Source organism: Coturnix japonica, chromosome 2, assembly GCF_054131305.1.
Source record: "Coturnix japonica strain WE chromosome 2, WE-NBRP24, whole genome shotgun sequence".
Lineage (NCBI taxonomy): Eukaryota > Metazoa > Chordata > Aves > Galliformes > Phasianidae > Coturnix > Coturnix japonica.
This window is the reverse complement of record NC_140664.1, coordinates 30,339,281-30,362,240: the sequence shown is the minus strand read 5'-3', so window position 1 is coordinate 30,362,240 and position 22,960 is coordinate 30,339,281. Positions and strand designations below refer to the sequence as shown.

At 37.3% G+C, this 22,960-nt stretch overlaps 1 protein-coding gene across 2 annotated transcripts in view; it reads left to right on the top strand.

Annotated features, from left to right (window-relative positions):
- PREX2 (phosphatidylinositol-3,4,5-trisphosphate dependent Rac exchange factor 2) overlaps positions 1-16,177 on the top strand; it is a 158,328-nt gene extending 142,151 nt beyond the window's left edge. For both annotated transcript variants that reach the window (XM_015855723.3, XM_085539455.1), the window contains exons 38-40: positions 2,695-2,797; positions 7,723-7,790; positions 10,942-16,177. In XM_015855723.3, coding sequence (XP_015711209.2) covers positions 2,695-2,797; positions 7,723-7,790; positions 10,942-10,987 — 217 coding nt within the window. In that variant the 3' untranslated portion in view covers positions 10,988-16,177. The remainder of the gene's footprint in view (positions 1-2,694; positions 2,798-7,722; positions 7,791-10,941) is intronic.
- Positions 16,178-22,960: the final 6,783 nt, after the last annotated feature.

Genomic DNA, 22,960 nt, shown 5'->3' with positions numbered 1-22,960 from the left:
GTATGCAATCTTCTTATCAATATTGCCCTGACTGATGGGAGACAGGAGATAGCAGGCAGGGGATGGGAGCAGCTGCAGACCTTTCTGTTCCCCCTTGGAAACCAAATGAATGGATGAGGAATTCTCAGCCCAGTTGTGCTGCGAAAGCCAAATGCCTGTGCTGAATGCTGCTGTAATTTGTCAAGGGTAGAAATCTGTGATTCTAACTGACTGACAGCAAATTCCAAAATGATGAGCTTGGGTCTTTTTCTGTCACAAAAGAAGAGATAAGAAGAAGAGAGAGGGAGTGAAAACAGATTTGGATTTGTTTACAGAGAAAAATTAAAATATATGGATTTGGAATTTATGCTTCCCATAGCATAATGTTGTGACAGCATTAGAAGGTGTTGCTTTTCTTCCCTTGGTATTTTCCTTGTTTGGGTTGAAGGACTGATTGCATCCCAATGACCAGATACTTCAAATGGTCAGAACTGCTTCTAAATCCCTTTGTAAGCTGCAATACCATCTGTTTTGTGTGTGGATTAGTTTCTTCTACAGCTGGTTTTCAGAACATTTTGATTTGTGATAATGAATATGTAGTGATTCCAGAACTATACTTAAAAATCTGGAAGAAAGCACCAGCATGTAAATACAGGTCTGCTTGTGAGTCAGTTCAGCCTAACCCCCCTGGAAAGGTTTATGATTAGTTTTAAAAGTGGACACCATCTAACTGATTGGTTCACTGATGCAACTAAAGTTCTTTGTTTTTGTTGTTTACTGTGTTTAGAAAGCATTACTTTCTGTTATAATCACACAACAAAAGCCACAAGCAATCTTTTTCATTTTAATTCTGATTTTAGGACTGCCATTCATCAGACCTGTTGCTTGACTTGACAGAAACAAAATCTAGCAATATTATATTGTACTTCTAATGAAATATGAAATAAAATTATGCCATTGGTCCTGTTTTAACATTTTTAAACATAATTTTAAAAGACAGAACATGTTTTAAAAGAAGCAGTGGAAGTATCTAACCAGTATTACTTAATCTTGAGTATAAAGTATTTTATCAAAGTTTTGTACTCATAGTCAACATCTTCGTTGTGGCTGTTAAATCTTGAGTGTCTTCACTATTGATTTTCAAGGACATTTTAATAATATTATCCTTAGAATTAATATAGTCAATTTTTGCCTTGAGGTGATCTCTTCAATTTTTGGCAATTACTACAATATAATCAGGAAACACATAGACAGACTCTGTATCTCTGTAGTAGCTCATTGAAGAAATCTTCTTTGTGTTATTTTACCCTGTCTGTGTTTTTCCCACTTTGATTATGTCTACATCCTTGGTAACCTTATTTCTGAATTGTTCTTGGCATTGTAAAAATGTTAATGGCTCAGAATGTCCATCACTAGTGCCCACTTCATCAGATTTTGGACAGAGAGAAATTTGACAGTGTTTTCCAATTAAGGGATTAGTATTTGCATCTAATTCTTCAAGCTGAACTTCATTTACAATATTCATTTGTTAGCTTTGATTCACTCATGTAGAATATTATTTCCCTGTTCTTTCAGTCGTTTGGGTTCCAAGAAAATGGGATTTATGGGAAAGCTGGCTTAACAACTGGTTGGTTGAAAGCTGCACTTTGAACCCATTAACATCCATTATACCTACAGATAAACATCTATGAAATTATGGTTATCTACTTCTGCTTTTTCCAGTTTTGAACAGGACAAAGCTTCTTCGGCTGTCCTTGAGGGTTAAATATTTAGATTTTAGTGCTGGCAAAAATTATGAGCAGTACTTTTTTTGAGTGATAGTTAACCTTTCAAAGACAAGATAAAAATGTAGCATGGAGAGTTTCTAGTCTAATATTTGACTGTTTTTCACCTGAATCAAACATACAACACAAAGATCAATGTACTTTTGGTTCAGTTTAGCTGAGGTCAGTGTATGCTAGAAATAGGGGAATAAAAATGGTTTCATTAGCAAAGAAACTCACTTAGCTTATACATTTTTAACAAAGGGCCATTAATAAAGATGTGGATCAAATTTAATATCTTCTACACTAACTACTTGTGAAAATTTTTACAGTCCATAAATTTACTTGGCAGTGCTTCAAACATGTCATGGTGTTGTTTTTTTTTTTTCAGTAAGAAAATAAGTGCAGACACATTTTTCCTCCTACAGATCTTCTGCTCAGCTAGATGAATGTTTGATTGAAACATATTGTCTGTTCTGTGGGCATAATCTAAGCTATGCAGAATCTTCTGGTCAGGATTTTTCCAAAAGGCTACTCAAAAGTACATTTTAGGCATGTGTTTGAGCTTTATTATTTGAACTTGTAATACAGAGTTTTTGTCAGGTTCTGTTGAGGTAGGATCATTCTATGCGCGTCATACTTCATGCACTAACCAAGCCATAGTCAACACCGTGGATTGCCGTTTTTTGTTGTTGTTATTTTTAACAAGCAGAATAGGCACATACATGCACTTGTAACTTTGGTTACACTCAAAATCTTTCCATCTGAGAAATGTTTTGTGCCCAAGCTAATACCAGCATGGTTTGGAGGTGTTAGGAGACAGATCTCCTACATAGTTACTCTGCATGTACCTTTTTTTAAAAGGAAAAAACTTAAATACTATGTTAGTGTACAGGACTTACTTAAAGCAAACCACTGCTAGCAGATTGGTGACCTCAGTCTTCTATTGCAGCTGCACCCTGAGTGTTACCCTGGAACAGGCAATCATTCTGGCTCGGAGCCACGGGCTGCCACCTCGCTATATCATGCAAGCTACAGATGTCATGCGCAAGCAGGTAAGGTGCTTTATGGGGAAGAACTTGCTTTTCCCTAGTAAGACTTGACCAAACATTTTAACCCCCATCTGACTGTTCTGTTAATATCTCTGTGAATTTTCTTAGCTTGGTGTTTGGTTTTGTTGTGTTTTTGTTGTTTTTAGAATTATCTTCTTGTAATGTTGACTAAAAGCTTTTTTGTTTCTTGTTTGTTTGTTTGTTTTTAGTAGTGGGACAAGCTGTTTTTAACCAGATGCTTATTTTCTGTGAGTGTGTAAAGGGGTCATCATTTTTACAGGGTTACTATTTCACTTATTTGTTTCTGTATAGAAACTTCTGTGGCATCATCTTAATTAAGCATAGTCTAATGAGTTTGAAAAAAATTATTCTAATCATTATCATTCATAAAAATAGTTTAAGTTCATTAACAATAGTTAATAAGTAGTGACTCATGCACTGAGTGTAGGGGAAGCCCAGGAGGGAAGTGGGAAATGGCATTGTGATTCTTAACTTTGCAGGCAGGATTCCTGAGGACACTGTGCTTATTTCGCACTGTGTATTTTGAACTTGTCATAGTAAAATATTAGGATTTAGAGGCTGTTGTGAATAGATAATCACTGCAATATGAACACTTAGTGCAAATGTATGACAAAAAATTGCTGTAGTAAAAGGGAGTATTGACTTAAAACAGGACATACAGTCCTCCGTGTAATGGCACAACTTCTAGAATATCCTCTTATCAGATATGTGGTTTCAAAAGCATGTTTGGAGACTTGGAAGGACTTCAAAGGAGGAGCATGATTATCCAAAGGTTGTTAGACAAGCCTTATGAAGTGAAGATTAAAGAGCTCAACCTATTCATTTGATCAAAGAGAGGCTGAGTGGAGACTTAATTACTATTGTGCGTATGGAACATATATCCCAGCCTGTGGTAACTTTCAATCTCCTAACAAAGGTGTAAACAAGGAACAGGATGCAAAATTCCAAGATAGACAAATTCAGCCTTGAAGTGAATTTAAAAATAAAAAACAAAAATAAAAATAAAAAAGAGGGGGGAGGGGGGGGGGGACACTTTAATACTGGAATCATTAATCAAAATTCATTATTTCTGATTTTTAATATACATCTACCTTATTATTTTCATAAGTTCCACTTCTTATTCTGTGCAGAAATCACAGTTTAATTACAGAAATGTCTAAGTGACTGTACTGTATTTCTTGTTCAATATACAAAGAAATTCATGTATTCTATGTCAAACTTTTGGGCTATTAAAGCAGTCATATAAGTATTCTCAAGCCATAGATTTTGATCAATGATATGTAAGATACGCAGACAAAAAAAACGATGCATCTGAATAATTAGCATCATTCCTTTTCATATCTGATCTTCACTTTATTCAATGCATAAATTAAATTTCTGTAGTGAATGAATACCCTCCAGATTCTAGAATCATGTCATGAAGTTCAGCTTAGAATTACAGCTTTAACTTTATATTAAAAGCAAGCTATGTCTGTAAAAAGATAAACATTCACTTTGGTATTTGTTTAACAATAAAAAAGCCTGGACATTGAGTTCTGCCTGTATGCCATCTTTCATTCTGTCAAGCAGTGCATTTTCATGCACAGATCTAGGAAGTTTTCAAAAATGCTGATTCATTTTTAGGTCTTCTGCAGTTCATTAAATGAAAATGGAAGACAGAACATAACTTGCTAACGGACCTGAGCAGCTGTAATTGTACTTAGGCTTGCTCAGAAAGATGTAGGAAAAAGCCTGCTGTGGGCCTGCCTCCTCTGTAGTAAAACAGCAGGTGATCAATAGCCGTTAAAGATACCAGTATCTCAATACCACCCACAGACACTGTAAAAGTCTGCTAGTATATCAAGCCAGACTTTGTTCACACATTATTCCTCTTGTGAGAAACTACTGTGGTGTTTGATAGAGTAGTAATCTTCTGTTCTAACTTTAAATCAGTACTGGATTTCTGTTGTAGATATATAACCCTCCATTAAATCCTGAATGTTCTGGATTAATTCCAGCAACGTTCTATAGTGTTTTCTTGAAACATTTTCTGGATTTAATGCTTCAAGCATTTGTAGGATTTAACTGACAGGAGCATAATGGAAGTCATAAAACTTGCAGGGGAATAAAAAAGCTTGTTGGGATTTGTTACAGGGCACTTAGGTAAGGACAGTACATGTATCTTTTCCCTGCCTTGATATTTATGTATGCATTAAAGGCCTTTATTTGAGAAAAACAAAGCTCTTTCATACGTACACCATCAGTGTTGGGTTGAATAAGGAGAGGTTACTACCAGAAGGAATAGTAATTGGAAGGACATTTATTCTTTGTTATTCTGGAGGAGCTGGAAATGTTAGCTCCTGGCACCATCAGCATTTCATGCAGGCATATTATTTATTGTAGGTGATGTTTTTCTCCAGTTTGGGGCAGCAGTACTGGATAACTGAAGGCATTCAGTTGAATGGATGACCTCAGGATGTTCTTCTTAATTAGATGAAGTTATTATCAAGACTCATAAATAGCAAAAAATGTTGGAACAATTTTTAAAGTAATTGCCCTTGTCAGTTGTAATTAGGTATTCACAAGCACCTATTCTGAAAGACCTAAAGAAATAGACCAACTTCTGTAAGTTGGTATGGATATGGGTCTGTGGGATGGTTTTAGTTACGTGGCTCCTGTTTTTCATTTGCTAATCTAGTTAGAAAGTTATTGACGTTAGAAATATGAATATTGACAAATCATCACAACTGTCTTTTACTAACTATTTACTCATAAAAGTGTATTCACATAAATGCATGTACCCACAAAATATGACCTAAAGCTTGCCCCAAAAAGGGGTGAAAATGCAGGAGGGCACAGGGCTACAAGAAGAAAGAAAGCTAAGAAGCTGATGAACAGAAAAGGTTAAAAGAGAATTTCTGTTGTCTTCTAAGTGATAAATCATTTTCTCATGCCTTTCCAGGAGTATAATAATAGTACCACATTTTGAATATTCTCCTAAGAATGATGTTGATTTAGAGCTCTTTGAGTGGGACCATAAAGAAAATCTATTTTCTTTATGTGACTAGATTTTGCCATCCTTATATTAATGTGTAGCTTGAAAGAAAACCTATCGTTGTTCCTCATGATAATAGGAATACTAGTTCTTTTAAAAGTGTCCAGATCGATGGTGAAGTTTCCTCAGAGCTAGCAGCATCTTTCATATGTGCACTGGCAGTCCTGGTACACAGAGAAAACTATTCTGGAAGTGCAAAATTGAGCTATCTGTTACACGTACATGAGACAAATAGTGTCAATATTTGCATTATTAAAGGAACAATACTGGAAGAGTAGAAATGAGTATATCATTTTTTGAAAAGAAAAAAAAAATAATGATACTAAAAGGTGGCATGTAGCAAGTTGACAGAAATTCTTGCAGGGTTTTCTTCAAAAGAATTATGAATCTGGTGGTTGTAAAGTCTGATTTGTCCTCCTGCCAAACTATAAATTACACTTTTTTTAAAAGATGGTCTTCTTTTGAAATCAACAGATTTTATTTTTATGTGAGCAAGATACTGAAATTAATTTGTCTAGTGAATGATGGAAGTAAAAATAGTCTCCTTTTGTTCTCAGAGGTAGTCACAACACCAAAGTTCAGGACTTACTTGTAATTAATTTTGATAGCTTTCCTATGCATATGTACGTTATGTCTCTCAGTTACATTAATAATATACCAATCTCAGCCACTGACAGTCTGTCATGGTATTCTTGTATATTAATTAAATTTTACATATTTTACTGAGAAAACATGACGAGGATCTGAACTCCACATTTCCGACCTTTTAGCCAATACAGATCAGTTATTCTTAGGTAATTCAGGACAGACATGTGTCTTATGTGTTCTTAAAACTCTTGTAACAGAGATTCCCAAGGATGATGTTCCAGAGTTTTCTTATTCTTTTCATTAAAATATTTTACTTTGTGCTTTGTTTACTTCTTCTTGACAAATGTAAATGAATGTCTGTAACTACACAGTAATGCACAGAGAGGAAAAAATCTAAACCCTAAATTAAATTCACACTCAAAATAACTGACTGTGAACCGGCCTTTACATCTCCTGATTGAGACCTCAGGATAAAAACCATCAGCTTTGTTCTCGGTAGCTGTCAATAAATCTGGGCAGAAGTGAAATGGGTCTAGGAAAGGATAGAAAACAAAGCAGAAATTTAAAATCTTGTAATGACTCTTCGTTTTAGACTGTATGATCACAGAATCTAACCCATAAGTATATACAGTAATGGGAAAGGGCCAAGGAGAGACAGAAGAAAATGATCAAAGGTAGGGAATAGTTTGTAGGTAGGACAGAAGGGCAGGCAAAATAATCTGGGATTGTTCACCTTCATGAGGGAAAGAAGTTATGACAAAGGTCTAAAAAATATGTGGCATCTATGTGATGGATAGGGGCCGACTGTTGTCTCCTCCAGCAGAGGACAAAAGGTCACGTGAAACCAGCAGGTTCAAAACAACTGAACATAATAAGCTAACCTTGTACGTAAGATGTGGATATACTTCCACAGGGATGTTATAGATGCAAAGTTATTCATGGATTTGAGATGAGGTGGGAGAGAAAAGCTGAGAATCACTGAAAATGATTAAATATGTGCTTTCTGCTGAACACACAGAATTTCAAGTATCTGGTGATTGAGTTCTGGGGGAATTTCTGGGGAAAGCCGTAGGCTTGCCTTGCTCTGTAGTTGTGTGCCCCTTAAGTTGAGAATTAATGTTAGGAAGTAACTTATTTCTCACTTCCAAGGAGCAGGGTTGTTCTGGGACATCAACCCTATGTATTAATTAGTTACAGTTAATTGTTATGTTCATCTAGAAAGCCCAGAAATCTTTCCACGTGAGCTACAGTTAATGAAGCAAATTGTTTCTTTTTTCTTTTACAGGGTGCAAGAGTGCAAAATACAGCCAAGAACTTGGGAGTGAGGGATCGAACGCCACAGTCTGCTCCAAGGTAACTGTTTGTATCCTAGATCACGATTTGTCTACTTTGTGCCAAATTCTGTTCTAGTAGCTTGAAAGTTAACAATAAACACTGACTGCACTGCATACTAAATTGTAAAACTTAGTTTTCAACGTGCATAGAGCCAATTACATTCTTAGTTGCACCATTTTAATTAATTAGTTGCAGAAGTTTAGGCTGTGTGGCATCTTGAAACCTGCTTGAACATTCAACATACTTGGAAAATGAAATATAGTTCTTGTTAGTTATGAAAGCACCGGGGTAAGTCCTTCATCACTTGTGATGTTTAGTGGTTTGGGGGAAATATTCAAACTAAATCCATTAGCCTATTATAATGAAATACTGTACTACAATAGCTCAGAAAAGTTGTATTCTTGTTACTTTTAGAGATTATGTAGTCTCTCTTTGTCTCTTTCTGAAATGTCCATTAGCAAGAAAAATGTGAGTGTTATATATTTATTGAGCACTTTAATGCTGTGATGGATTGCAGGTACCTGAAATGTTTCTTAACAAGCATGATATTTACGAATGAAAATAAGAAAACATTTTTTAATTCTGTATTGGTGGTTTTATTAGTTAAGGTCCAATTAAAACTTTTTCTTTCTACCAATTCAGAACGTGTTGTAACTAATCAAAACACACTGCACATTGTGCCTCATTTGTGCAGAATCTGATGATAGAAGGGGAGTGCATCTGAAGTGTACGGGGTATGAGTGAATCTGCATAGCAGCTTTTGTTGGGGATATACAGGCATCTTGCTTGCTCTGTGAAGGACAGAGTAGATGGAATCCTTCAACTTCCTCTACCACTTACAGCAGTGAGACAGAACTGGCAACTGACTGGCTCAGTAATCTTCTAGAAAATATTTATTGGCATTTTAGCTGCTTTCTGAGAAGCTTTCATTTTTGTTTCCTAGGTAGAAAATTGAATAAACATTGACAAAAGTCTAATTCTAATATAAACCTTCTCTTCTGATCTGTTTGTACCAACTCAGACAGTTCCTCTATATGTACTGACTCAGAACAGCCTATTTCTCATCTATACCATCTTAGGGCCTCATCGCCCGTTTGTCTCAGAATTTCTTTATTTAATCTGCTCTGAAGATAAATAACCTTAAGAAGGACCATTTTTTACCTGAAGAATACACAGAACTTTTGTGCTGAGCTTTTCTGCACATTGTTCCATAGAAAAAGGATTTTGCTAAGACTTTACCCTGAACTAACCCTGCTACAATTACTGACTTAGATGAGATTCTGACATTCATTCCACCTATCTTTTGTTAGCTTTGAGTTTTACTACTTTATTACATCAGTAGAATCAAGTAACTCAAAGAAGTCTTGTTTCATTTATATCCACACACCTGTCTCTATAAAGATCAGATCATCTCATTCTCTTGTTGGTATACAAATAGGAGGTGTATGTGTTTTGGCTTATATACAGCTCCCATAAAATTAATTGGCATCTGGGCAAATGCCTTAAATAACCACATTTCTGAGTCTGAGCAGGTTAACGTTTGCTCTTTGGCTTGGAGAACTGGTGCTTCTCATTCTCACTGTCCAGAAGCAATGCTGCCTGCTGATTACTTCCAATTAGAATTTCACTTCAGTGAAAACTTATTTGGCCCACCACAACTATATGGTGTCGGTGAACCATGGATCTTAACTTGTATGGAAAGGGAAGTCATGAAACAGCGTCTATCCTGCCCTGCTTTTGCAGGATGCTTTGTCTGACTGGATGTGCACAGATACTGTAGAGGCTCACAGTACTTACAGGAGCAGCCATGCAGAAAGTGCCTCAAATAACATCAGCAGCAAAGTATCATGTCAAGAAAGCAGCAGCCAGTAGATCTGGAATTGCTTCTGGAGTCACAGAACTGTAGGGAGTTGAAAGAGATCTCTAGAAGTCATACAGCCCAACCCCCTGCTAAAGCAGGTTCCCTACAGCAGGCTGCACAGGTAGCTGTCCAGGCAGGTTTTGAGTATCTCCAGAAAAGGAGACTCCACAACCTCTCGGGGCCGCCTGCTCCAGTGCTGGCACTGACGATAAGGAGGTTCTTCCTTGTGTTTGTATGGAACTTCCCACAAAAGTTTCCTGCAAAATAGTATGAGCATCGTAAAGATCTGTAGTACCAAAAAGAGTGTATGATTCATTGCCTTCTTGCATCCTGACCTACCAAGCCAGTTGTTATTTACTCTGCTTTAGTACTTCAATGTCATATACCCTTTGTGTTAAGTATTGACGCACATGCTGTGCCATTGTCTTTTCATTGTCTCTTCATTTTGGTTTCTGACAGTTTTTTTGCCATGCCACACCACACGTGGGCTCTTTTCTTTGTTATTCCTTTCCCCAAGGAAAATATGTCATCTGCACATGAGATCATGTCTATTGCTGTTTCTAGTTGCTGTTGTTTTAGTGGAGATACTGGATGCTGGTTATGCTTACAGAAGGAAATATCTATTTCCATTAATGAGCCTCGGGTCAGAATGACTGCCATTTATTTTCAATATTCCTAACATAAGCTTAACTTTTCTAACACTCATTAGTACTTCCTAATAAGTGTTAGCAAGTGCTACTAAGTCCATACAAAAGGTATTAATGGAAATTCAGAATCCTTTATAAATGTAGAAATGGTGAATAGTTTGTGCCTATATACTGTCAGTCTGATCTGTTTGGGTTCTTGAATGTCAAAACCAAATGGCTTCAGATTTATAGGGAATTGTTATAGTGAGGTTAGATTCTATGCCAGGACACCAAAACTGAGGCAACTGGAATCACCAAGCAACTTTTCCAAAAGTATTTAGAGATTCAGAGCAACAGCTGGTAGCTGGATTAGTGAAACTTGCTTTGCCCTGAAATGGGACTTTGATGCAGAAGTATGAAGACTTGACTAAACAGAGACGTCTTTATTAAAAAAGTGCTTAGAGATGTGTGCATTTTAATAACAATATGGATGGTCAGTTTAAACATCATGCTCATGAATAGAGTTTTACTGGATTTACATCAATGTTATTCAACTGAATTCAGTACCTGTTGTTTTGCGGTACAAGACTTAGATTTAGTTTTTATCTAAATTTATCTATTTTATTAATGTTTAAGCATTCATAGTAACAATTGCTATTGTTGTTTATCTTGTTGTTGTCAGATTATACAAGCTGTGCCAGCCACCACCACCAGTTGGAGAAGAATGAGGAAAACAATCAAACAGTGGCACTTAGGACACTGGAACTGTATGACAAAAGCTAACTGCACTATAGCAGTATGTGCCTGGGCCTTTGATAAATAAAAAAAAAACAAGCAACCTTTACTCAGGATGAAGAAAGAAATACCATATATATATTCTCTATTGGCATTGAAAAATGACTTTCTAGAAGCATTTCTGGAATTTGTGCCCTCCAGCCATATGCCAGTAGAACTGGAGTCTTCCTTAGGAATTTTACACTGGAATCAGGTTCATTTTGATGTGTTTTGTTCAGCCACACAGTAGGCATAGCCAGCAGATTGAAAACAAATATCTTGTTCAGAGAAAATGGCTTCTCTTGCACGCTTCCCAGGATGTGTTCTTGCGGAAGGAATAAAAGCCTAGATAAACTAGGCCTGGTAATGAGCATACACCTCATATTGGCCCTTTGCACTGATAATCCCTTTTTATTTTTCCCGTCAGCATCATAACTTCTGAAAACACTGACATCAGTGTTTCAAGGATATCATGTAAATGAGATCGCAAGATTAAAAACTCATCTCAGAACTTGTGCCTAATGACTACAGACTGACTACTTCTATAAACATCCCCATGTAACCACTGTAAACTCTGCCACATCTTAAGTAACCCATTGCCATACCCTTTTAGAAGGAATATCTACATGGCATATGAAGTTGATGTTTTCCTCATTTTTTCGTTGCCATTATAATTAGACTGAATCTCAGACTCTGTCTAGTGGATGTTTTACATTATTTTGCCTCTGCGTTTCAGAGTTTTTCAGAGCTGTGTATATTCTTGTACAGCATTAGACAAATGAATCGACAGCGAGGTATCGACAGTAAGATGGTATTGTTATGTTTAACTGGAAATGTCTGTGTTTTACATGAAAGCATGGTTTGGGTTTTCATGTTTTGTCACCGTTTCCCTTGTTTTGTCAGTATTGTTTTATATAACATTTGAGTTCTTACTTGTTGACTGTTCATAATTGTGACAGATTTATTTTGAAGATTGTGCTGAGTATTTAGAGGGCCCTGGGAAAATAGATTTGGATTTGGCTGCTCTTTTAGCCAACATATTTTCAGAGAAAATGCCCCCAAAATGAAGTTTTTGATTAAGAATATATTAAAGCAAAAAGTATATTCTGCAATAGTTCTTTTAGCAGTTGCTGCACATTCTATTAGAGCCAGAGAGATACTGATACAGTGCTTGAAGAAAGTGTATTTTTTGTACAGCAGCTGACTGTAGTTACGCTGTAGTTATCACTTCTTGACCAAATTTTGCCTAATTATTTATGAAATCTTAAACAAACACACAAACAAACATACATTAATCCATAGTGAAGTGAGAATTCAAAAGATGTACTCTTGCAAAGAGTGTTCTTTACAAAGGATTTCTGGGGGACTTGTTACTTTTCTCCAAAGGAGGAATTAGGACTCCTACCTTTTTATTATTGTTTTTACACAGACTTTAACTTTGCTAAGAAAATAAATATTTTTGTATATCCACAGATAAATATGTCTGCACATATATTTTAGTTTCTATCTGTGTATAAGTAGTCATATTCATCACCAATTCAATCTTCAGTGTAGGATGTTTTCTTTAAACTGTGATGATATCATGCAATAACAAACACTTCAGTAATAATTTATCCTTTGCATTTTGAAGTCTTCACTCTTTAATACCAGTTGGAATCTTGGGACTTTAATCTTCTTGATTAAAAAGGAAGTATTACTTTTAGTAACTCAGTTTTTCTGGTCTAAGACAACTTCATACTTGTGCATGAGTCATGATCTACAGAATTGCTATTCCAGTCAGCATCTCATACTTCTGAATGTGTTTTATTTAGTGAGGCATTGTTGGCTGGGGTAAACCCTGCTCTATGCAAAAGTGCCCCAAATGCTTCAGCTTCTGCTTGCTCAGACACCAGAAGTACATAGAAGACTTAGTGCACTCCTGCCTGGGATGGTGTCACAGGCCATGTGATGGTGGCATGCTCCATTTGGGGCTGTCAGTCCATGCTCAGATCTTGCAATGAGATCTGCCCACATGCATATTTCATGTTTTTTATTGTATATATATTTTTGCTATAAAACAAGTCAGCTCTTAGCTGAATACAGCTACTGGTTCTTGTAATAGGACAAATTACATAATCTAAAAGACAGTCTCTGCTGCACATTGTAATTGGTTGCATCCCCTTTTTCTCATTGACTCTGTTACGAATGCAAATATGCCCAGACAGTCTCTTGTACAATATGGTAATTATCTGCTTTGTTTTGCACTTGAAAGCAAAGGGTAATAGACATTGGCAAATGCTGAGGGACAAACAGTTATGAGCTAGTCCCTGGACCAAATTCTGCAGCTGTTGTTTCAGTGCATTGGAAATATTGGGCCTCTCCTGTCTGTATCTAATTTTAATTCCTTATTCCATTGTATTTTTCTCCAGAGGGAGTTTTCAAAAACTTGTTTGGCGCTGTGCGCTTCCCTGGTGACTGCAAATAACATGTCAGTGTAGCAGAGGTGCTGGCTGACTTGAGGCCTGTTTTCTTGGGTGGTGAGGTGACGTGTAGAGAGGGGACTTCCAGAGGAGATGAGGCACGTGTCCTATTGACTGCCTATGGAATGTAGGTGCCTAATGTCTCAAAATGTCTTCCTAAAGTCTGTATTTTGCATTGTTTCTAACTACTGTTTTGGCCTTCTGATCTCAGAAAACACATCTGGCACATCTGACTTCTAATAATATTGATGGACATACAGGGAGCTCATTCTTTGATTATAAATACACATATGTTCATGACTAACGCTATTTCTCTTGTTTGGAAAGCATAGAATGTGTCTTTATTCCTTATGCAGTGTGCAGAATAAAAAAGATTCAATTCTCCACACAGAATGTTTATCCCCTCCTGAAGTTTTAGACATCCAGATGACAAGAAGTGATGACCAAGAATGATGATTTACAAGAACTGTAACACCCAGAGCTTGTGAAATCTTTACTTCTACTGCAGCAGATTATGCAGCCTATTTTTATGATAATGTGTTGTACTTACTTAGGGGAAGGATTCGGTATGGAGTTTTTACTTTTTCATCCAAGACAAATGTAATTCTTCTGGGAATAAATTCAAGGATCTGTAGAGATAGTTACCAAATACTGCTGTAAGTCACTGGTTGTCTCTAAGAGATTTAACAACTGGGAAAGGATTGTTAAGGGCCAAGTAAGAGTAATTTTGCCTTGGGTTCATACTTGGAGAAAATCTGCCTTTTAAGATAGTTCTTTGGCTTTTTTTTTGGTGAGCGCTGCTGCTAAATAATAGGATGCTAAACAATCTTGATTCTGAGAAATGAGTATTGATTCAGTCTTGTTTCCCAAATTACTTATTTCATAATGCTTGTTATGTCCCTGCAGTTTGTTAAAGTAAATTAATACAAAAAATGACAATATTTTTTTTTTTGTCAGGAATCCATTTTAAAATAAATTCTCCTGCTTCCAGCTGAAGCAGCCATCTAACAGCGCGACCACTGAGAAAGCTGCCATCTTCAGTGCCTCTTTAGACAGCTGTCACGGGTTTAAGCAAATGCATTGAGTTCTGAGGTTGTATCATTGTGTGTTTGTTTTCAAGGCAGTCAGTGGTATCAGAATAACCTTCCTGCTCCTTTGGAGGAAAAACAATTAAGTTTATGAGGACTTATAGTAATCATATTTCATCTATTATAATACTCTAATGGGAAAAAAACAAAAAAAACCCCAGTTTTTATTGATCTGCTTTTAGGAAGAGAGCAAACTGATTATTATTTTTTGTATTAATTGATTGTCGGATGCAGTATGAACGTATTTAAGGCAGTTGCTTGAATGTGAGTATACACATCATGATTAAGCATGATGCTCAAGGAAGGAAAGTATCTTTCATTTATTTCCATTTTTATTGTGAAACTGGTAACTTCAGTGTATATACATATTGCTCCATACTTCTTACCTTACTGCATCGTTATGTCAGCCAGCATTGTACGCATATTTTGCACTGTTCTTGTTTAATGTTTTGAAAACAGGAGAGTTTCCCAAGCTAATGCATTGCTTTCTGTATTTTATCTCTCTAATGGTTGTTAAATGCAGGTAATTCCTAATTGTACTCTAGCAGTACACTGGCATTAGTAAGTTAGATGCACAGTACGTACCTGTCTCAGGATACAGGGATTTATCATCATTAGGCTTGAGTTATAAGATACTGAACTCATATTTTTGTATACTGACAGTTGTGTTTTGTTGTTGTTTATATATATATAAATATATATATACTGTATATATCATTAAGTTTTCATGAAGAGAATGCATTAATAGGAACATTTCCTTTTTTTTTTTTTTTTTTTTCCTGAAAGAATTGGGTTTGTTTTCTTGTTATGTTTGTATGAATGAGTATGTGTGCAAAGTCACACAGATGCTAACACTGGTGGGAGATTCAGATTGCCCAAGGGGTGGGCCATCAAGCGCTTGTTTCTTCTCCAGAAACCTCAGCTCTGTGCCAGAGTGAACTGCTTTAGAAGTAACTTCTGCTTGAGTTTAAATGTCTTACAGAGTGTTCAAAATAGCTGGGACATTTTTGCAAAGTGCTTGGCTTGGAACTTTCATGGACATATGTACAACATTCTTTAATGTGTGTCTGTCCTATTTGTACAATGTGTCAGATTTTAAAACTTAAGCAGCCTTATTAACACTCTGTAAATAGTGTATGTTTTTGGTTATAGTTGTGTTACATTTAAAACAATCAAACAAAAAAAACCCAACCAATTAAACTTTTGCATTGAGCATTGCACAGTCTTTCACACACATAGTTTGCAACATCTCGATAAGCACAGGAGAGTATTACTGCTTTGATATATCTAAGTACATCTGTACACAGGATCTCTCAGCGAGCAGGTAGCAGATCTTGTTTATAGTTGAGTTTATTGGAAGTAACTTTCAGAATTTAGTGTTAAATGTCCTTGAAACATGGATTTAAATCACTCTTTTCCATTTTTGTAAAGTGCCTATGTAGCAGACTTTGAGTCGACTTCTGTGTTGATTATGGGTTAAACTAATAACTGTGTACTTTTAGATCTATGGTTTATTTTTTTAGTCTACTTATTAATGACCGGAATGGTAACAATGTATTACAAAATGTCAAATGGCAATAAAACCATTCATACTATGGCCACTGCTAATCTCTTTATTTTTAACAAGAATTAATTACGTAGTGTTTCTGGGGTTGGTGGTCTTCAGCACCTTTGGAGTGACTGCTTTCAGGATTCTGTTGCAAGAGAACGGAAAATCAACTGCTAGAAATGGGAATTCAGGTCCAGCCTAGGTTCACTGCTGACTACTGAAGTATAACTTAATAACAAAACAAAGTGAAGCCTTCGTGAGCAGTAAGGCCTGGATTTTGGCACTGTATTTTCTGAAGGCTGGAAGAAAGTAGACAGGCGTGAAAAATACTTTTCCCTACCACTGGTTCTATCACTGCCTCCATAAGATCCAATGCAGCCAGTTTCTGGGATGCATTTGCAAAGTGGTTTAACTTCTGCAAGTGCTTTCTCAGATACTGATTGATTTTTTTCCCCTTTCATTTCTTTATACACATTATTAAATGGCTTTTGAAACCTGTGTTATGGGTAGTCTCCTCTCAAGTCTCACACACTGTTTTCATCTGGACTTTCTGGATGAACCTCACACTTGATTCTCTGTTTTGCTTTGATGGGCCTGGGCAGTTGGCAGAACCCATCATCACCCTGGCCCTGCCATCACGCTGTAGTCAGCCCCAGCTCCTCACTTCTTTTGCCTTGGGGAGCAGTTCCACTTCTGGTGCTTCCTGAGAAGAACATTTACTTCTGGCTCAGGCTTTGCCATATTTAACGCACTGCTGTGGATTTGGGAATTAGATTGAGAAAAACAAAACTGCCCATTTCCAATTACAAGACAGGTGAGAGGCCTCTTCCATTGATTTTACTCTTGGGACAAAGAGTAGCATCCAGAAATGCTCCACAGCCCTAATTTGGTGAATATACTTGAAAATGATCTCTACAACCTGACAGGAAAGGGAAGAGGAGGAATGCAAAATAAGACGTTTGCTGAGTGATGCCAACATAAGAATGATCTGTTCTAAAAAATTTACTTTAGTCCTTTTCCAAGTATTAGAAAATTCAATTTACCATTGTAACTTAGAGCCACAACTTTTTGTGAAGGAAGATCTACCTTTTCGCTTGTCATGGTTTGGTCTTGTTATTTAGATTTCTTTAGGGATTTTTCTTACGTACCCCATACTTCTTCATATTCCAGATAAATTGGTGTCTTTCTTTGTGAAGCGTATCTGCTTCTAAGCGTAGGTGGAATTTATGCTATATATATTCTGGGACCATAATCAAATATAAGGAACGCCAAGCGGATTTGATTCTGCTTTCATTTAAATGAATAACCAAATTTTCATTGACTGTGGAGAATGAATCTATAATACTTGGAGTATTATGCCAGAACCTGACTATCTTGAATGCTTGTCAACGTGCTAGGATCACCTAATTAATGAAACTATTCATGTCTCAAGGCAGAAAGCTTGACTGGAAATGAGAAGCAGACCATGTGTAATCAGTGGGGTTTTGTCATCAACCAGACATTCAGTAGGCCTAATCAAACTAATACAGGGCATGATTACAGGCAAATGAACGTCAGTATTGCATTAACTGAAGTCAGTGCATCATCGCAATAGTTAATGACAGTATCATCCAGACTGAGAGAGAAATTATGTCTGATCTTGATCAGTGCTGCTTCTTTGTATTGGATATAATACATTTCAGAATACACTGGGGACAGCTGAATTCAATTTCAAGATGAAGTAAAGACTGAATGAATATTTAGCAGTGTATGAGATGCTGTTCTCAAATATGTAAAGGTTTTATACGTTAAGAAATAGTGTAGGTGTTTGGAGTTTTGTCAGCACACCCTGGCAAACTGGTAGCTTGGGAGACACAGTATAAGTGTTCCAGTTTTAAAGGACATTTGTGGGTCTGATGCAAATAGAACAGACAGTGGGTTTTCACTTCTGGACTACCTCCCATAACTTTGAGAAAAGAGTTAATATTTGAAATTGCAGGACGGGACTAAACTACATTGTGTGAATGCTCATCACACAACAATCATGGGGAAAAAGAAAAATGTTTTAGCTTTGAGCCTTATCTTTAAAGAAACACAAATTCCATATCTAGTCATAGCTCCTATTTTCGTTTCTACTCTCATCAGTAACACAGTGTTGCAGTGGAGTCCAAGAATTTTTCCTTTCTTTGTGTTTTCTTTTATGTGGGGCTTCATGTGGGGTCCTGACCTGATGAGCAGTCAGGCAGAGGACCCTGAAGATGGAGAAACAGTCACGTGCTTTTCACAAATATAGTAGTAACAAATGTGCTCTGTTTCTGTTGGAATTTAGCTATGATTGGAAAGAGTTAGTTGATATAATGGAGGTAGAATATCATCCAATGCCAATGGCATTATGTATCTATTCCCTAGAAAAATAGGAAACAGACCTCAAGTATTGGTTAGAATAAAAGTGGAGCAACTGCTTATATCACACAGTAAGATAGTAATAAAGTTTTTAATGAGAAGAGCAGAAAAAAGGCAGAAATTCCAAGTTTTTCCTCAATATTTAAAATTGCTTTAGGTCACATTAGATCAAAAGAATGAGATTTATCCCTGATTGTAATCAAAGTTTAGATAAGGTTCAGAACAGTTCCAACAAAGAAGTACAAAATGTGATCTAAGCGGGGAACTCATTCTACTGTCCTTTCGCTCTCCATTTCCCTATTTCCAAATGCCCCTAATCCCTGTGAATGTACCTCACAGCAGACTCAGAGGGGAGGACAAAGAACAAAACAGAACAGCATGGAAGATGGACTGTGCTTGCGTTCAAAGGGAAGAAAATCATAGATGTCAAAGAACTTTCGAATGTGCCAAGCCACAGCCATGTTGTGTTTCATGCTGCATTGGTCTGATATATTTCACTGAGTGGGGCTGCTGGTGCAGGAACATATAAGTTCTGCCAGATCAGTTCAAAGCTGTGATACATGGAGGCATGTCTACCCCGAATGAGATGGGATGAAATGGAAGAAAAGTTCTTTCCCTTTTGGTGAAATTTGGTGTTGGGATCACATATAGGGCTATTCAATTATGCTATTTAGGGAAATAAGACTCTGTCAAGCTGGATCTGAACAGTCAGTCTACTGAAAAATATTCTACTTTCTGCAGCATTAAGCAGTAGTGTGCAGTGTTTTGGTTACTGGTAGTAGCAGGATGATGTGGGAGGACAGATCAGAGATGATGACAATGTTCCTCTGGTTGCATCTCTTAGCCCAGTGTCTTGTGTATGGCTTCATCAGGAGGCACAGAGAAGTGCTCTTCTCCTAGAGCTCACCAGGCCTTGGGGTGGCTGTGGGACAGCTGCCTTCAACAGTTTTCAAGCAGATGTTTGGACTAAAAATTTCAGATTTCCAGGCCAAAAACTCTAAGAGCTTCAGCAGGGGGCCCAGCCTTGCATGTGCTAGATGTTAGAAATGTATGTACCTGGGATCAGGCATGCTTTGTGTTCAGATCCTAGAGGGATTTAGATGAGAGTGAGGCACAGAGACATCTGTCTGTCTCTTCAAGCACACCTGCAGTGCTGCTACAGTCACTTAAAGGCACACTCATGAGCCATTTGGAGTATGTAACTGGGTGATTAAGATCAGAGGAATTAATCCAAATTAAATACCAATGTGCAAACGAGTTTCTGTTCATTTAGTCACTGTTGGCAACAAGTGCAGTGTCCAGGTATTTCAGTCACTTTTGAGCATGGAACTGATGCTCCTATTCCCTTTGCCAGCTCTTATAACTTTACAACATTCAAGTACTTCTGACACAGCATGAAAGCCTGAAATTCCTTTTATGAGACACTTCTGAAAACATATCTTAGTAATCAGTGTCATCTGAGGATGAGAGACATCTGGACACCTAATCATGAAGACAACTACTTGTCAAGCTTTCTAAAGCCTAGTCCTGCCATTCCCATGGCAGTTAGGCATCAAAATGCTTTTGGTAGCCCCATCAGGCTACCTGTGCCATTTTTAATGAAGTAGCTTTAAGAATCTCCTCTAGATGCACATAAAATATAAGATGAAGATGTAAGAGATTGAAAAGGAAAAGGGTTAATGTCCCCAACACTTGGTAGAAGACTGCTGTGGTGATCTCCTTTTAATGAGATATGGTGCCTTGTAAAGGCAAGATATTCCTCCTGACTGATCTTGTGAAGTCTATGCAGACCTGCTGAAGTACAACAGGCAGATTTATTGGAGGAGGGAGAATCTATGCCAGTGCACCAAGGAAAGTCACCTAAGTGGAGATTTTGGAAGGGATAGAATGAAACCCCCTGAAGCCCCTCTGACCCAATCACCTTTTCTCAGAATATTCTAGGCCTCAAATTGTGTTTGTGCAGGGGTAGGGCCAGACCTTAGTCACAATGTCTGCAGGAGCCTGAGGACTGCTCAAGGCCCCAGACTCGTTTCTGGATTATTCTAAAGAAGGAGTGAGCTTCCCCTTCCAGGGGAGCTGCGAGCACATAAAAGGCAAAGGACTGCCAGTTGGAGTGCATGCCCTCCACCAGAGGAACAACACTGATCTATCTCGACATCACTGGATCCAATGGTGGTGACTCCCTTTTCTATCTTTATCTTTCTCTCTCTCTTTTGAAGGTGTGTTAGAACATAACACAAGGGGGAATCTGAAACCTTTTTGACCTGAAAATTACCCAGGGTAGTCTGTAGTGGGGTTGCAATAGAAGATAATTTTCCAAGCCATAAACTGTAAACAGAAGTGAAATTAAGTTCCTGTAAACAAACCTGATCTTTCATTTCTGATTTTCCACGCATACTCACATGGTGTTCCAGTATTTAATATCACCAGAGCAAGAGCCTTTCACTTGCAGTTCAATTCACCACTTGTCTAATTTGTATCAAATCACCACTGTAGTGACCTTTTCCTTTAACTGCCAGTTCCAGTATATGGCAAGTTATATTTACATCCTTGCTGGCAATATGATCAGTTATTCAGAAATCCTGGCTTTTATTCAGAGCTTCTTCTTTAACCTTCTTTACAAATGTCCTTGAACACATAAATGTGTCAGCTCACCATCTCTTGGCAGGCTCTCAGGCAGCTCCCACCTACTTCTAACCTTAGGATTCAGGTTGTCTTTGTCCCACTATTGGCTCCCAGATATCTCAAATATCCAAAGATTTAAAAAGATGTATACAATCTGAAAGATAAGGACTTGAGTAAATCAGTGTTGCTGCTGAAATCACACAGTCATGAATAATCCCTAGCAAGTGTCCCCTAACCATACTGTCAGCCACCATAATATTTTCTATGTAGTCATTTGTCAATCTTTTCAGTTCTCTGTGCATTACGTTCTGAGACTCATGTGGAAATGCTGTGTATAGCTGTTCTGTCCTGCTGTGGGATCGTAACTGTGTTAGGGAAGAAGCACAGTTTGTGACCATGGCAAGAAACCGAGAAGCCTAGGATCTGTTTGCAGTTACTTCAGAGCAATTAAGTATTTACACAAGGTGATGAACAGAATCATTCATAGTGAGGCGGGAAGGCTGTCTATCACTGCTGCACTGACTGATGTGACCAGCAGTAAAGCACATAGAGTTACCTGGAAGATCCTCAACCTCTGGACTTTCTAGAGAGTGGGATACCTTTTCAGAAGCATCAGCTGAGTAAGTTGGGTACACTAAATTAATTGTTTTTTCTAACAGAGGCTTCAATGAAGAGCTGAGCCCTATTTCAACATATTACTATAACTTGTTCCTATAATAAAAGTTTACATGGACCAGGCAAGCCAAGACAGGTCCTTGTCAATACTGTTCAGGCTATTAGGATGGTATTTATTCCAAAGCTATCAAAAGAAGCTATGCAGTTCGCTGAGACTATAATTCTGCTGGACTCTGTTTTGCCCTAAACATTTTAACAGATGGGTTATCTGCAACAAAACATATTCAGTGATATTTCTATATTCTGCCTACACAGTGAAAACAAGTGAAATTTTACATTATTCATTATTTAGTGTGTCCTCATTTTCTGGGCATAGTAGAGCGCCTTGAATTTGCCTACACTGATGAGGGAGAAAAGAGCAGCTGAGGAGGACAGGGAAGTAAATAAGCTGATAAGGTGAGTAAGCTCTATACACAGATGTAATACTTATAACCCAGTAACATTAATGGTAAAATCTCTTTTTGGCCTCAGGTGGATTTGGAGGAGCCTTCATTTGTCTCAGAAGATGCAGAGAAAGCTCTCACACTTCTAAAGGTGAAACAAAAAGAACTGAGTGGTAGTATACCATTTTCCAAAGTTGTGTTTTCAGAGCAGGTGAATCTGGATGACAGAAAAGAAGAGAGAACAACGTATGTTCAGGAAAAATAGAGACTGTGTTATCTGACATATTATTTTTTCACATGGAGGAAAAAATTATAAAAGAGCAGAAGCAACTGATTTGACTCTCATGTACCCTTAACACATTTATAGGGTTGGTTTTTTTCTTCTTTCTCTTCATGAAATTCAGTCAAATGGTGATATAACAACTTTGTAGTTTTATTATGACCTGGGCTGAGTAAGTTGTATAAGCTGCAGTTTTATAATTCCGCAAAGAAGTATATTATGATTAAGGCTATTTATATTGCTTAGGAGCTATATTCAATAGAATTAACTGCCAAAGTGTTGCTTATACTGTTGCTTATGCTGAAGGACTTTCTGGGAGCAAGGTTTCCCATAAAATACTAGGAAAAGAAAATGTGTTTGAGAATATCTACCTTTTTTGTTGTTGTTGTTGGAGAACGCTATTAAGAGCCCTTGAGGATGTTCACTGTGCACAAGTGTTCTGCAGGCTCAGCAGCCAAGCTGATGGTAGTTTGCTCTCAGATTTGA